General features: G+C 42.2%; 1 protein-coding gene across 1 annotated transcript in view; it reads right to left on the bottom strand.

The window, feature by feature from the left end:
* The window catches only part of LOC147618915 (chaperone protein dnaJ 15-like), a 66,905-nt gene extending 56,257 nt beyond the window's left edge, over positions 1-10,648 (bottom strand). The window contains exon 1 of the mRNA XM_086774048.1: positions 10,128-10,648. Coding sequence (XP_086630174.1) covers positions 10,128-10,261 — 134 coding nt within the window. The 5' untranslated portion in view covers positions 10,262-10,648. The remainder of the gene's footprint in view (positions 1-10,127) is intronic.
* Positions 10,649-14,234: the final 3,586 nt, after the last annotated feature.

Below are 14,234 nucleotides of genomic sequence, written 5' to 3'. Positions count from 1 at the left end.
GTCCCCGTCCGTCCCCGTCCCTGCGCCGTCCCATTTCGGCGTCCCAGCGTTCCTAGGCTCCGTCCCCGCCGTCCCCTGTGACTATGCTTATGTCTTTTAGCTTCAAAAAGCTTTCTTTTAGAGAGTCACAAGAAAGATAGAGAGAGAACCTTACGAAATTACTCCTACAAAAGGAAATTCAGCAAATGATCAACTGGGTTTTCTCCTTCGGCATTTTTTTTCCGACTCTTTTAAAGACTCTTCCAACGAGTTATTACTTAGGTTTATTGTCGACATCAAGGCATAACTGGATTATTATTCTTATTGATTCATTGAACGCCATCAACTTTAACTTGAGGCAGAGCATTAAAAATAATAGCTAAGTTCATTTATTTTACCGCAATTCATACTATCTCAATATTTTTGCCTTCTTTTCTTTAATCATTGCTACAAATCCACAACCACCTACTATCCAAGATCAACTAAACGCACTTCAAGCTCAATTGTTGAGTGAGAAGAGGCAAAGAGAAGATCTTGAGCAGAAATTTGTTCGCAAGAAGCAAAGACGTGCATATTCCAAATCTGATTCTTTGGATTATGAGGAGAACCCTATCCAAAGGACTATGCGAGCTACTCTCAAAGCTCAAGAGTCTCGAAGATCAACAAAAAGGCTTTCACTTTTCAACATTATGATGGCAAAAAGGATGCACACGTCATACTCGCATGGTTGAGCCAACTTGATGATTATTTTTTTGGAAAGAAATTTTCTGAGAAAGATAAGGTTAAATATGCTACTAATCATTTGGTAGGTAGTGCAGCTCTTTGATGGAATGTTATTAGACAGGGCAAACGCAAACCAAAGTCATGGAAAGAATTCTAGAAGCTAATCAAGAAGGATTTCTTACCTCCATCGTACAAGAGTAAAGCCAAACAACAATGGGATATTTTTAGATAGTTGAAAAAGAAGAACGTGTCATTATATATTAACAGATTTTGGCAAACTTTATTACAACTTCAAGCTATAGAGAAAGTGCGCGAAAAAGAGCAAAGGAGAAAGTTCATAGCCGGATTGAGGTCAGTCATTAGAGCGGAAGTGTACATGCTGCATCCTCATTCTCTTAGCAACGCCATTTCTTTAGCCTTAAACTGTGAGAAGAAAAATGGACATTTCAAGGACACTACAATCGCAAAATCTCACATTCCTCAGTTTCCTCAATCTAACCATCTCTCCAAACCTTTTGAGAAATTTCAACCTAAAGGTGAAGCAGCAAAGGACAATGATTCACAAGCAAATGGAAAGCAGACCGAATCATCAAAGAAAAATAACAATGGAGACCAAAAGCCTCGTGTGATTACATGCTACAGATGCGACAAAGAAGGACATTATGCATATGAGTGCCCAAAAAAGAGAAAGAATCGAGTTGCATTCCACCTGCTTTCTTGAATGGAGATTTGCAAATCATAGATCTATGTATCTCAGCCTCGTGGATTTGTTCAAAAAAGTCAGAAATCAAAAGTATGCAAATTAAAAAAAACTTTATATGGTCTTAAGCAGGCTCCCAAAGCATGGTTCGAAAAGATACATGCATACTTAGTTGCACATGGGTTTTGCAACAGCCCAACTAGCAGTACCCTCTATATTAAGGAGACTAAGGATGTTTTATTGGTCATCGTGTTATACATTAATGACATGCTGCTCACAGGTCCTAATGATGATCATATTTCAGCTTTTATAGTTGATTTAGAGAAGTCTTTTAAGATGTCAGATCTTGGACCGTTGCACTTTTATTTGGGCATTGTGTTTTGACAGTGTAATGATGGCATTGTTATGCTGCAAAGAATATACATAGATGCATTGTTGAAGAGGTTCAATCTTGAAGACTGTAAACATGTGGCTACACCTATGGAGCCAATTTTACGACTAAGTCTTGAAGATGCAGGTAACCCTTTTGATGCTGGCTTATATCAAGAAGCTGTTGGATGCCTTATCTTTTTGTGTAACACCAGACTTGACATTCAGTATGTGGTCTCAATATTGAGCAGATTGGCAGTCTGTCAAACACGTGTTTCATTACCTAAAGGACACTAAGCACTTTGAGTTATTTTATCCCAAGGGGAGTAAATCACAACTGCATGCATTTATAGACTCAAAATGGGCTAGATGTTATGACACACGAGTGTCCACGAGTGGTTTTTACTTTCGCCTTGGAGATTCATGTATATCATGGCTCAACAAGAAGCAACCCGCTATGGCCACTTCTAGCTGTGAAGCTGAGACAGGACAGCATTTACAGCTACAATTGAGCAAGGCACCTTATTGCTGATTTTGGCGAGTCCTCACTGACTACCATCTTCACTTACAATCAGAGCGCTATCGCAGTTGTGAGGAATCCAATTTTTCATGCTTGCACAAAGCACATTGAGGTGCACTATCATTATGTCAAGGAGAGATACTCTCCAGGGAAAATCAGCTTCGCTTCTGTGCCAACACAAGACTTCTTGGCAAATTTGTTCACGAATGCTCTCCCACAAGAGAAGTTTGAATCTTTTCACAAAGCTTTAAACTTACTTCCCTTTGGAGATTAGTCTAGGCTCCCTACCACAATCCAAAGAGTTTTCCCCTGTGTTAGTATACACCCATCTTGGGGTATACTTATCTTATTTTGTTCAACACACATTTATTATCTATCTATCATCTCATTGTGTGCTCCCTCGACCTTCTCCATTGTGTGTGCGCGTGCGCGCATTCTTGCAACCCTATTTCCAACACAAGAAAGTTGGTCGGCGAGGTCCTCATGCCCTAATGCGTAGCCCAAAGGTGCATCGAATACAGTCAGCCTGCTACTACTGTTGTAGATGCCCATGAAAAGCCTTAAATGCTATCCTAAACAAGGATTATGCTAAATATGCTGAGGTTTATGCCATGGCACGAGTGTGCACATGACATCCCCTCTTGCTAAACTTAATGATGGGGTGGACACTCTATCATCCTTTCTTCCTCCTTGGACTACTGATTTTGACTTACTACTCTGACTTCGACCTTCTACTTTGACTTTGACACTTTGCCTAAACACCTTCCACTTCTGATCTCCACTTCCAAGTCTTGTTTGCGTAAAATTGTTCTATTTGAAGATCATGGATAGCTCCATTGGTGCATCTACGATTAAGGACATAGCTAGAAGGGTTTAGTGTTAGTTTCACAAGTGTGTTTGGCTTGGCCGAAAGCCTTGTTTAGCATCTAACCCTCTAGAGCCATGTTGTCCTTAGCCTTGGTGTGAAGCTGGACTCTCCCCTTGCCTTGGGCTTGGGAGGTGGTATTGTTTTCCTTTGATTTCATTCATGAAACTTCGAGTTTGGTGTGTGGCACCCACTATCTTTGTCACATGTGGAAGCTCTGGGAGTCTCCTTTCAAGCCTAAACACCATTCAGGAACATGTAGGTACAAAAGATGGAGAGGAGAGAGAGAGAAAGCTGAGTTTCAATATATTAATATAGTACAAGAAGGTGTACATTCTTGGCAAGCCCTACACTGCCCCATCAAAAGAGTTCTTTGACTCTCAAAAAGTCCTAGTCTATTGACTCAGCCCCTATAGGACTGAATGCCTAACAATGATCTTGGCTTAGCCTTTTATAGGCTCACCACATGCAAGAGGCCTAGCCAACCCGCTGTCGGCCAACATAAAACTACCCAACTAGTTGTCCAATACCTATGTCAGCCAGCTACAGTAGCTACAGTCGACAGTCCTCTAGTCTTTTCCGGGGTTGGGTTCTCCTACACACACTTGAGCCTAGCTCATGCCCTAAACTTCTGTTTATCCTGCTATCCTTAAGGGATTCGCTCAGACATAAGCATGTACGTGTCATACACATGACATCCCCTTCTGCTAAACTTGATGACGGGATTCCAACTTCTAACCCTGGATGACTATCATCATCCCCTTGTCTCCTCATGGACTCCCAAACCTGTCATCCTTCCCTTCTAGCAACCTTTTCACTGAAAACCCTTCCCCGTTCTCCAATTCTACTCCAAAATTGATAAAGATCTATGCATCTGTTCCACTTTGTCCCCTTGCCTTCTTACTATGTCCCTGGACATTTTCTTTGGTCTTCTTTTCCTAAGTATTGACTCTGGCACTCTCACTCCACCCCTTCTAGGATCATCCTCCCTTAGAACCGATGCCTGAAGCCTTGAAAGAATGGTTGTAAATCAGAAAAAACAACAAATAGATCTTGCAAAGAAACACACGTGCAAAAGAACTGAAGTAGAAAACTTGTTATCTGTTGAAGTAGAGCACGAGGGCTGCGCGTAGGTGCATACAACCACAGCAATAGCTGAATAATGATGTGCTAATGATGCAAACCCAAGCCACCTATATATAGGTTGGACAAGAGCTGGTCGGCCAGTATAAAAACACTGGGCTGGCCGACTATGCAAAAAATACTAAAAACTTGTTATCTGTTGAAGTAGAGCACGAGGGCTGCCCGTAGGTGCATACAACCAACAGCAATAGCTGAATAATGATGTGCTAATGATGCAAACCCAAGCCACCTATATATAGGTTGGACAAGAGCTAGTCGGCTAGTATAAAAACAGTGGGCTGGCCGACTATGCAAAAAATACTAAAATAATGTCTAAAAAATAGACAAAAATAGCAGAAAAATATCTAAAATAAGATGAATGCATGGCCTCATAAATCTGGCCAGATACAAGATACAACATGAAATATGCACATATAAGCCCAATCTGGAGATGATAATGCCAACAAGCCTTTCCTAGTATGTCCCAAGTGGCATCCAACTCACAAGACTACCATTCCCCTTGAATCTTGTGGAACACCTCCAACCAATCTCTTGGCAACTTCTTCCATGTCTTGTGTTACTTTCCTTGGACTGTGCACCTTCATCTCGGACACCATCCGTGTTTAGCAATGCTGAGCCTGATGCTAATACAATGTTGCATGGTCACCACACCACTAAAAGATCAAGACAGGCAACGGTTTCATCCATGTGCAAGGCAGTAAGAGTGGGTGGGACATGGGCAGCGACAATAACTCAGAACCAACCCGAAGCTCTAATACCAATGTCACATGCAAAATCTCTGGGAGTCTTCTTTCAGCCCTAAACACCTTTCAAGAACATGTAGATGTAAAACGCGTAAAGAAGATGGAGAGAAGAGAGAGAGATAGCTCAGTTTTAGTATATTAATATGGTACAAAATGTACATCCTTGGCAAGCCCTAGGCTGCCCCATCAAAAGGGTTCTTGACTCACAAAAAGTTCTAGTCTACTGACTCAGCCCCTATAGGACTGAATGCCTAAAAATTATCTTGACTTAGCCATTTATAGGCTCACCACATGCCATAGGCCTAACCGACCTACTATCTAGTACCTTTATCGGCCAGCTACAACAAATAGTCCTCTAGTCTTTTCTAGGGTTCTCTTGCACACACTTGAGCCTGGTTCATGCCCTAAACTTCTGTTTATTCTACTGCCCTTCAAGGATTAGCTCAGAGATAAACATGTACATGTCATTCACATGACAATGTGGATTCAATTGCGGTGATGATGACTTTGAGCAAGTGAAGCCACCCGGGTGGCTAGGATTTTACCCACCACCAACAATAAGGCTAGAAGATAACAGAAGCACGTTCTAAAAGATCTCTTAAGGGGAGAGTGTGTCAGGGCCCAAGGTTGATGGGTGCTCCATGGTTTCGCCAACTGATGATAACCATGGGGTTATCAAGTAGCTTTTGCTAATTGGCCTTCAAGCCTGAATTCACACACATTGGTGAGTCCATAAATGGTTCAATAGTCTTGACTTCACAAACCCTAAGTTGTGACCCTTATTTTCAATACTTTTTTGTACTTTTTTTGTAAAAACCTTAACTGATAGTCTTTAATTTTTTTAGTCTTTGCCAAATTATGACGAAATCTTGCATGCTCTTACTTTTCCACATGTGTGGATAGCTTTTTTTTTATATAGTGAAGAGATCACACCAAGTTTTACCATGAACCCTTCAGGTTAATGCGGATAGAGACTAGGTGACAAGTGCCGAGCAGTCTTGTTGAAAATCAACATAACCCAAGACAAGGTGCCGAGTTAGGCAGTCTTGTAGTGATGGTCATAATCCCAGTTGCCTAGTTGCCTAGACCACAATTTCGGATGGCTCATAGATAGCCAGTAGAACTGACTACGGACCATAGTGACAGGGGGACGGCGGGACGCCCACGTGGGACATGGGAACGCCGTCCCGATTAACGGGAGTTGCGTAACAGCGGCGAGACGGCCCGGGGGACGGGACGAACGGGACGTGACCAGGGGACGGGCGTCCCCGCCCGGGGGGACAGGGGGACGTTGTCAACCGGGGACGGGGGGCCATCTGCAACACACAACGGCTACAAAATTTGAGCCGTTTTTTTTCGGGTAACGGCTACTAGCCGTTGGCGGCTGGCCGTTTGAGAGTTTGAGAGAGAGAGAGAGAGAGAGAGAGAGAGAGAGAGAGAGAGAGAGAGATGCCATATGCTATATAATGGGCTTCCTGCTACTCCTCTTCTACTCAAGCCTTCCAACTTCCAAGACTTGAGTACCTACTACCTCTCCACCATCTCCCTCTCCTACTCAAGCTTTCCTCTCCACTATCTCCCTCTCCTACTCCACCACCTTCCTCTCCACCCTCTCCTACTCCACCACCTTCCTCTCCACCCTCTCCTACTAGACTACTTCAATCTTCCCTCTACCTCTTCTCCTACTCTACCCTCTAAGCTCTCTCCACCCTCTTCTACTAGACTACTACTAAGTTACTAACTATTCATGGCATCCTCTTCTCGTGCGGGCGGTAGGAGTAGAACGGATGGGTGGTCACGGTGGGATGAGGTCAACTTCGAGCCTCCTACTCATGCGGGGGGTGCACGTCCATGGACATGCAAGCTTTGCCCATATAAGCGTGTGGGTGGGGCCAATAGGGTGAGGGCCCATTTGTTGCATGAGCTTGGTCATGAGGTGAAATTTTGTGAGCGGGTCACACCAGAGATAAGAAAGGAGCTTCTTGCAAAGCTTGCCGCCCATCAAGCTTTGAATGCAAGCCAAAGGGTGCGTGGAGTGGATCCCAACACTTATGTCACTCCAACCCAAACATCAGGTTCTACATCGGGTGGTGGTGCATCTTCATCTACCCCTCTACCACGTCCTCCTTGTGGCACTACTCGAGGCTTCACACAAGCCGCCTTCTCAATGCCGCAACCTAGTCCACCCTCTCTCTCTCGTCGGCAAAGTACTCTTGAGGGGAGTTGGGATCCCAAAAAGAAGGAGGAGGTTGATGCCGCGGTGGCCCGCTTCTTTTTTCATGACCACATTGCTTTTCGTGTGGCACGGTACGTATTTCACTCACATGATTTCATCATCATGAGTCACGATTCACGGGTCACCATTTTGCCATTCTAATTACTTACCCTCTTTTTTTTTGAAATGATAAATAGGTCCGACTACTTCAAAACGATGGTGAAGAAGATTGGCGAGTACGGTCCTCACTACACACCTCCATCCTCCGAAACCTTGCGGACCACTATGCTTGACAAGGAGAAACGCCTTGTTGAGCAAGCGGCAGCAAACACAAAGAGACAATGGGCTCGCAATGGAGTCTCTTTGATTGCAGACGGATGATTCTTGAGAGTATGTATCCTCAAATCACCGTCTCTTTTTACATGGCACATTGTCTCAATAATCTTTTGAAAGATATTGGGAAATTGTCATGGATTGAATCGGTGATTGATGATGCATGTGCAATTGTGACCTTCATCAACAATCACACATACCTTCGATCCGAGTTTGGGAAGAGGTCCACAAAGGTCCTTCTCAAGTACTCGGACACTCGCTTTGCATACAACTTTCTTATGTTGCATCGCTTGAAGGATTGTCAGGGTGCCGTGCGGCAACTATTCATCAGTGATGAGTTTTGCTCCTCATCTTTTGCACGTACACAGGTAGGGATTTCATGCAAGAAAAAGGTCGACGATGCTGATTTTTGGGAGGACCTCAAGCGCACTGACGCCATGGTGCATCCCATTGTCCACTTGCTCAGGATTGTTGATGCTATGCAGCCATGCATCGGCAAAGTATATGAAGCCATGGACCAGATGATAGAGAGTCTTGAGAAGCTTGAGCCAGACGTAGATAGATATGAGGAGATCCACTCGCTTTGTGTGGCGAGATGGAGCTCATATTCCTCTCCTTTACATGCAGTTGCTTTTATGGTGGACCCAAAATTTCAGGGAAAAGGGCAGGAGGGTGATAAAGAGGTGAGCAACGGTTGGAGACTCATCTTGGATCGCCTCACGCCGGATGCAGAAATCAGGCGCAAAATTAGAGACCAGCTCTCTAATTACAAGGCATTTCAAGGCTCATATGGATGTGCAGATGCGCAGCAGGACAGATTCAAGGTTGTGCAGCATTATGGTGGGAGGACTTCGGATCAGATGGACCAGAGCTACAACAGTTGGCGATCCGGATCTTGAGCCAGTCCGTTAGCTCTTCTTGCCTAGAGCAATTATGGTCCTCCTACAGTCACATTTCATCAAACAAAAGAAATCGGCTTGGGGTGGAAAGAGCTAAGGATCTTGTCTTCATTAGCGCAAACTTGCGCATGCTTGGCAAGAGTGCAAGATGCAATGCCGATACTTTTACACAGTGGGAGATGGAACAAGAGGAGGCAGCTACAACTATTGCACAGGAGGGTGGGACAAATGGTTCTCATCATGAGCCTTCATCGGAGAACACAACTCCCATCCACACTTCACGCACTCATGATCATGAGGCTAGCACCTCTCTTATTGGGAGCGCAGAGTATGAGAGCGAGTGACTTATATTTTGTATCGCCTAGGCCCCAACATCTTTTGAGTATATCTATTTAATGTTATCAACTTTAAAGTCTTTCTTTTCCGACTTTGCAAGTCTTGACTCTTGACTCTTGCACCTCGTAGCGTAATTTAATTTTAAATGTAATGTGTATCATGATTCATAACTTTTGGAGTTAGAAAGCTTGTTGTTATTGATTGATTAATCTTGATTCTTTACTCCTCTAAAATTAACAATTTTGAGTGCCATCCCCACCCCCCGTCCCCGTTCCCTACCTTTAGCCGTCCCCGTCCCCCGTCCCCGTCCCCTGGTAACTATGCTACGGACGCCAGGGGGAAGAAATCGGGTGTGAACATGGTGGTATCTTTCATCCTTGACTTTGCATGGATTAGATTGACCCTCAAGTTGACCTAAGGTTTGACCTTGGTATTCAAATTGCTTCAAGGCTATGTTGTAGGGAGGAAAGTTGGCCATTCCACCTATAATCATGCTTAACATGGGGTGTGATCTGGTGGTATGGGATGCCATAGTGTATCCCCATGTAGGGTCTCCTGAGGCTTCACAGGTTTCTTGTCCATGACACTCTATGCTTTGGCATATTTAACCTTTGGTAACTGTGAAGTGCTAGTCTGTGAGTGACAAAAAGATAAGGGACTTTCTTGGTTGTTTGAGCATTGGCATGTCACTCGTGGATTGACAAGTTCTATGATTCATCAGACACTCTCTCGTATTGCGAGATAATATTGATGAATATTGATGCTTGAGGCAGCCATGGAATTGTACATGAAAGAGAGAAGAAGTTTGGATATTCTTGATCTTAGATAGAATGTCTAGACCAGTTTGACGGTTGGACTATTTGATACTCCGGGGTGGTTGGAATTCCACGGGATTATTTTGATTCCAAGACTTTGGAGTTGTGTGGATTTTCCACCTATTTGATGGGTTGTAACCCATGGACATGTTACGGGTGGGATATGTTATACCATTGTCCTTCAATATCTCTATTAATGGGATTACATGGACCTTTCGTAATCTAAAACTCATTCCAATTTGCTGGGGTGACAAGTAGCTGGAAATTGTCTTCATGTTGTTTGAGGACATGGGACATACAGAAGGATCTACACATTGGCGGGGGAAATCGCCAATGTTTAGCATCCATCTTCCAATGCTCACTTCTCATTTCTATTTCATTTTCTTAGGGGCCTCCGTTTTTTACAAAACATTGATCTCATTAAGTTGTGTACAAAGGGCACATAAAAACAGAATAATACAGAAATGGCAATGAAAGAAACGCTTACTTGAGAGCCAATTTTCTGTAAGCTGCTTTGAGTTCCTGCTCAGATGCATCCCGGGACACGTTCAAGACCTCATAAGGATCCCTTCTTGTTGGTAGAAGGGCGTTTGCTTCTCCCGTGCTCTTGTGATTGGACATTTTTCCTTGTATGATTGGACTAACAAGGAAAGTCTGTCCTCACACAGACAAGAAACCCACTTTACTGTCTCATAAACTAGGGTTTCGGGACAGAAATAAGGAGGTAAGAAGCGCAGAAACTATGGTTTGTGATGCAGGTAGGGTTTCTGCAGGCTTGATCTCCGGTAAAGGTTTGCGGAGGAAGCTAGTGTTATCGAATCCACACAACACGCAGGAACGATTGCCCAAATGGGAATAACACACGGATTAAGCGATAACAATTGCAAGATTGGAGGTGCCCAAAGCTGTGATCTGCAGATTAAGTAAAAGCCAACAGGGCGTGCGATCTCGCCCTCCTGTGGCAATTGGGCACAGACAACAAATTCAGAATTTATTTTGAAAGAGATTCTTTTGACAATTTTTTATTAGCTATACGTACTACATACATGTACAGAGGTATTTAAGAGTTGTTTTTTTCCCTCCCAATTCCTAGCAGTGTTTCCTCTCCACATGACATATACTATGGTATATGCCAGGAGACACCACCTCTCTATAAGGGCAGTTCAACACCACCCCCAATCACCTGGTAAACATGTGTTGTCCTGCTCCAATTGTTTTCATAGGTGTAGGCCCATCTTATCACGACAATGTAGTGTGGCCAATGTGTTGTGCAACCCCACCAATTCAAACCTGCAATCTAAGGAGAGGATGTAAGATTCCTCCTCAACTTAATAGGCTCTACTTCAATCCCCTGTAATCATTCCCTGTTTCTGAATACAAGAAAATATTATTATTTTTTTATTTTTGTCTAGAGAGAGAAAAATTTCTAGAAAGTGGTAAATCAATATTGAGATATTTTTGGATATATAAATTCTACAAATATCAAAAATATGTTTCCTTGAAACAGAAAATCAAAATAAATTTTCCAAGGTGCAATTGGAATTAATTAAAAATGTTTTAAAAGACCTTAATCTAAGGGTCAAGATTTAGTAGCCCCATCATATCACGGACAATGTAGTGTGGTGAATGTGTTGTCCAACCCCACCAAAATCAAACCTACAATCTAAGCCACCCTATGCCCACTTAGCCCACACATCTTTGTTACATATGAACACTTTGTAATCTTTATATGTTTGCACTTTGTAAAATTTTGAAAAATTCATATTAGCCTACGTCTAACATCACTACCAACAAATCCCCCCTATAGTGATGATGTGAACATGTACAAGGATCATGTGGCTGATCAATCCCCCAAATAACAATAAGTCCAAAGCTTTGCAAAAAGCTTTAAAATTCTCTCGTGAGAGAGCCTTCTTGGACATATCTACCACATTGTCATGTGTAGAGACATAAGCCAGACTAATCTCCCTTGCAATGAACCTCAATGTGATTTGTACGGGCATGAGACACTGGGTTCTCACAAGCATATCTGCCACATTGTTGTGTGTAGAGACATAAGCCATACTAATCTCTCTTGTGATGAGCCTCAACGTGTGAGCATGGGACATTGGGTTCTCACAAACAAACAATGCACTCTGGCTATTAGTGAAGATGAAGGTAGGGGACTCCTATCCAACATCAAGGTCTCCCAATTGGAGTCACTAAAAGCATGCAGTTAAATATCACCCCTTTTACTATAGAATAGCCCAAGGAACTGAGTCCCCTTTAGTAAGTATTGGAATAGTCACTTTGCAGCATGCCAATACTTACTTTATCGGGACTGTGCGTAAACCTACTCAACTGGAAGACCCCAAACCAAATGTTTTGCCTCATATTGTAAGACACCTAATAGCCTGTTGATAAAGTGATGCGTCAAATGGTCCACTTGCATCCTAGAGATTGAGCCTAGCACTATCCCTACTAGTGAAGCAACACTTATAGTCTTCAAAGCCAAACCGTGTAGGCAATCTTTGTATATGTACTTTGATTGTAACATGACAATACCCCATCATTATGCTGCATAAACTACATGCCCCTACAATAATACAATAAAACCAAATCTATCATCTCAAATGACACATATAATGCAACCTTGAAGGCTGGAATCTTCTCCCATTAGGGCTTGTAATCAACATGTCATCAACATCAACATACAAAACAATGACCAAAAAATAATTCTTACTTCTCTTTACATAGAGGGTACTCTCAGTTAGACTATTACAAAAACCATTTGTAACCAAGTATGCATTTATCTCTTCTCATACCATGCTGTGGGAGCCTACTTAAGGCCATATAAAGTTTTTCTTAACCTGCATACTTTAGACTTATGTTCCTTCTAAACAAAACCACGAGACTAAGATACATAAACCTCCTCATGCAAATCACCATTCAAGGTAGTCTTAATATTTAACTGATGTACATTCTATCCATGATATGGTGCCAATGCAATAATACACGGGATTATAGTCATACAAGACGTGGAGGCAAAGGTCTCATCATAATCTATGCCCTTACCTTAAGCATAACCCTTTGCCCCACAAGCCTTACCTTATAGAGCAGTCAACACTACTATCAGTTTTATGCTTAAGCTTATAAATCCACTTTATACCAATGGCCTTTTTACCATAAGGCAAATATGCCAAATATTGAGTGTCATTTTTTAGGATTGAGACATACTCATCCTGCATGGCCTACATCTAATGATTATTCTTTTATTACAGGCTCCTCTTAATTACATATCCATGATGCATTGTCAATGCATTAATACATAGGACTATAGCTATACGAGACGTAAAGGTCTCATCATGATCTGTGTCCTTATCTTCAGCAGAACCCTTTTGCCACAAGCCTTGCCTTGTAGCAGTCAAAACTACCATCAGCTTTATGCTTAAGCTTATAAATCCACTTTATATCAATGGCCTTTTTACCCCATAAGGTAAATCTCCCAAATATCAAGTGTCATTTTTGAGGATTGAGTCGCACTCATCCTACACAGCCTACATCTAATGGTCATTTTTTAATGCGTTCTCAAAGGGAATAGGTTCCTCTTAATTGCATATACTAGCAAGAGCATGATCCACAAAAGAAGAAGATGCACGAATCAGATGAGAACCTGCACATGTCTTGCTAGGCAAAGGAATGGTAATTTTTCTATCTCACAATGTCTACACAAGCCATTTTGGCATATGATTGGAAGCATCTTGCCCTTTCCACTGCATCATCCACAATTGTCTATTAATAGGCTGATCTGTGGACTGAAATTTGAGGTGATTGTTAGCCAGTATGGGCTAATTTGTAACACCTTATTTAGAATTCATTTACTCTACATATGGCTCTCTGGCATTGTACAAAGATATGAGTGTATCAAAAATGTCTTATAAACATACATTTTGCTATTTTTTTACATAAAAGCATGGGCTGAATTGAGTTTCCTCAACAAAGACATCATCTTTACTCACCAATATCTACCTTGTAATTAGACTTGTAGCTGGATGGTAGAGTCTATACCCTTTTCTTTTTGAGTTGTATCCTATATAAATGCATTTTACCACCTTATCATCTAGCTTATTACATTGTTGCTACTTAAGCACAAAAGTATAAGCAAGATAACCAAAAACACGTAAAAGAGCCACAGAGGGCTTCTTGTCATTTCAAGCTTCATAAGGGGCAGTATGTTAGCTCTGCAATGCCTTGGTAGGGCATTATAGACATCTGTTTAGCACATAAGTGGTTGGGCATCTATTTAAGAGATACCTTTAAGCTTCATAAGGGGTAATGTCTACAATGCCTTAGTGGGGCATTACAGACATCTGTTTAGCACATAAGAGGCACACATAACCAAAAAACAAAAGTGGGGCACATAAGTGGCACACATTATTACCTCCGACTAAGAAACATGAGGTAAATCATGGCCTTGTACAATGTGCTATCTCCATGAGAGATCTTTTCTTCCTCTCAACCACACCATTTTGCTAAGGTATGTAAGTCACTGTGCATTTATGTTTTATGTTTCTTTTTCATCCATATGTGCATGAAACTACTCCCCCCTTGATCT

The sequence above is a fragment of the Cibotium barometz genome, chromosome 34 (assembly GCF_041138505.1).
Source record: "Cibotium barometz isolate CiBa-2024 chromosome 34, ASM4113850v1, whole genome shotgun sequence".
Lineage (NCBI taxonomy): Eukaryota > Viridiplantae > Streptophyta > Polypodiopsida > Cyatheales > Cibotiaceae > Cibotium > Cibotium barometz.
This window is presented reverse-complemented; position numbering and strand designations above follow the sequence as displayed.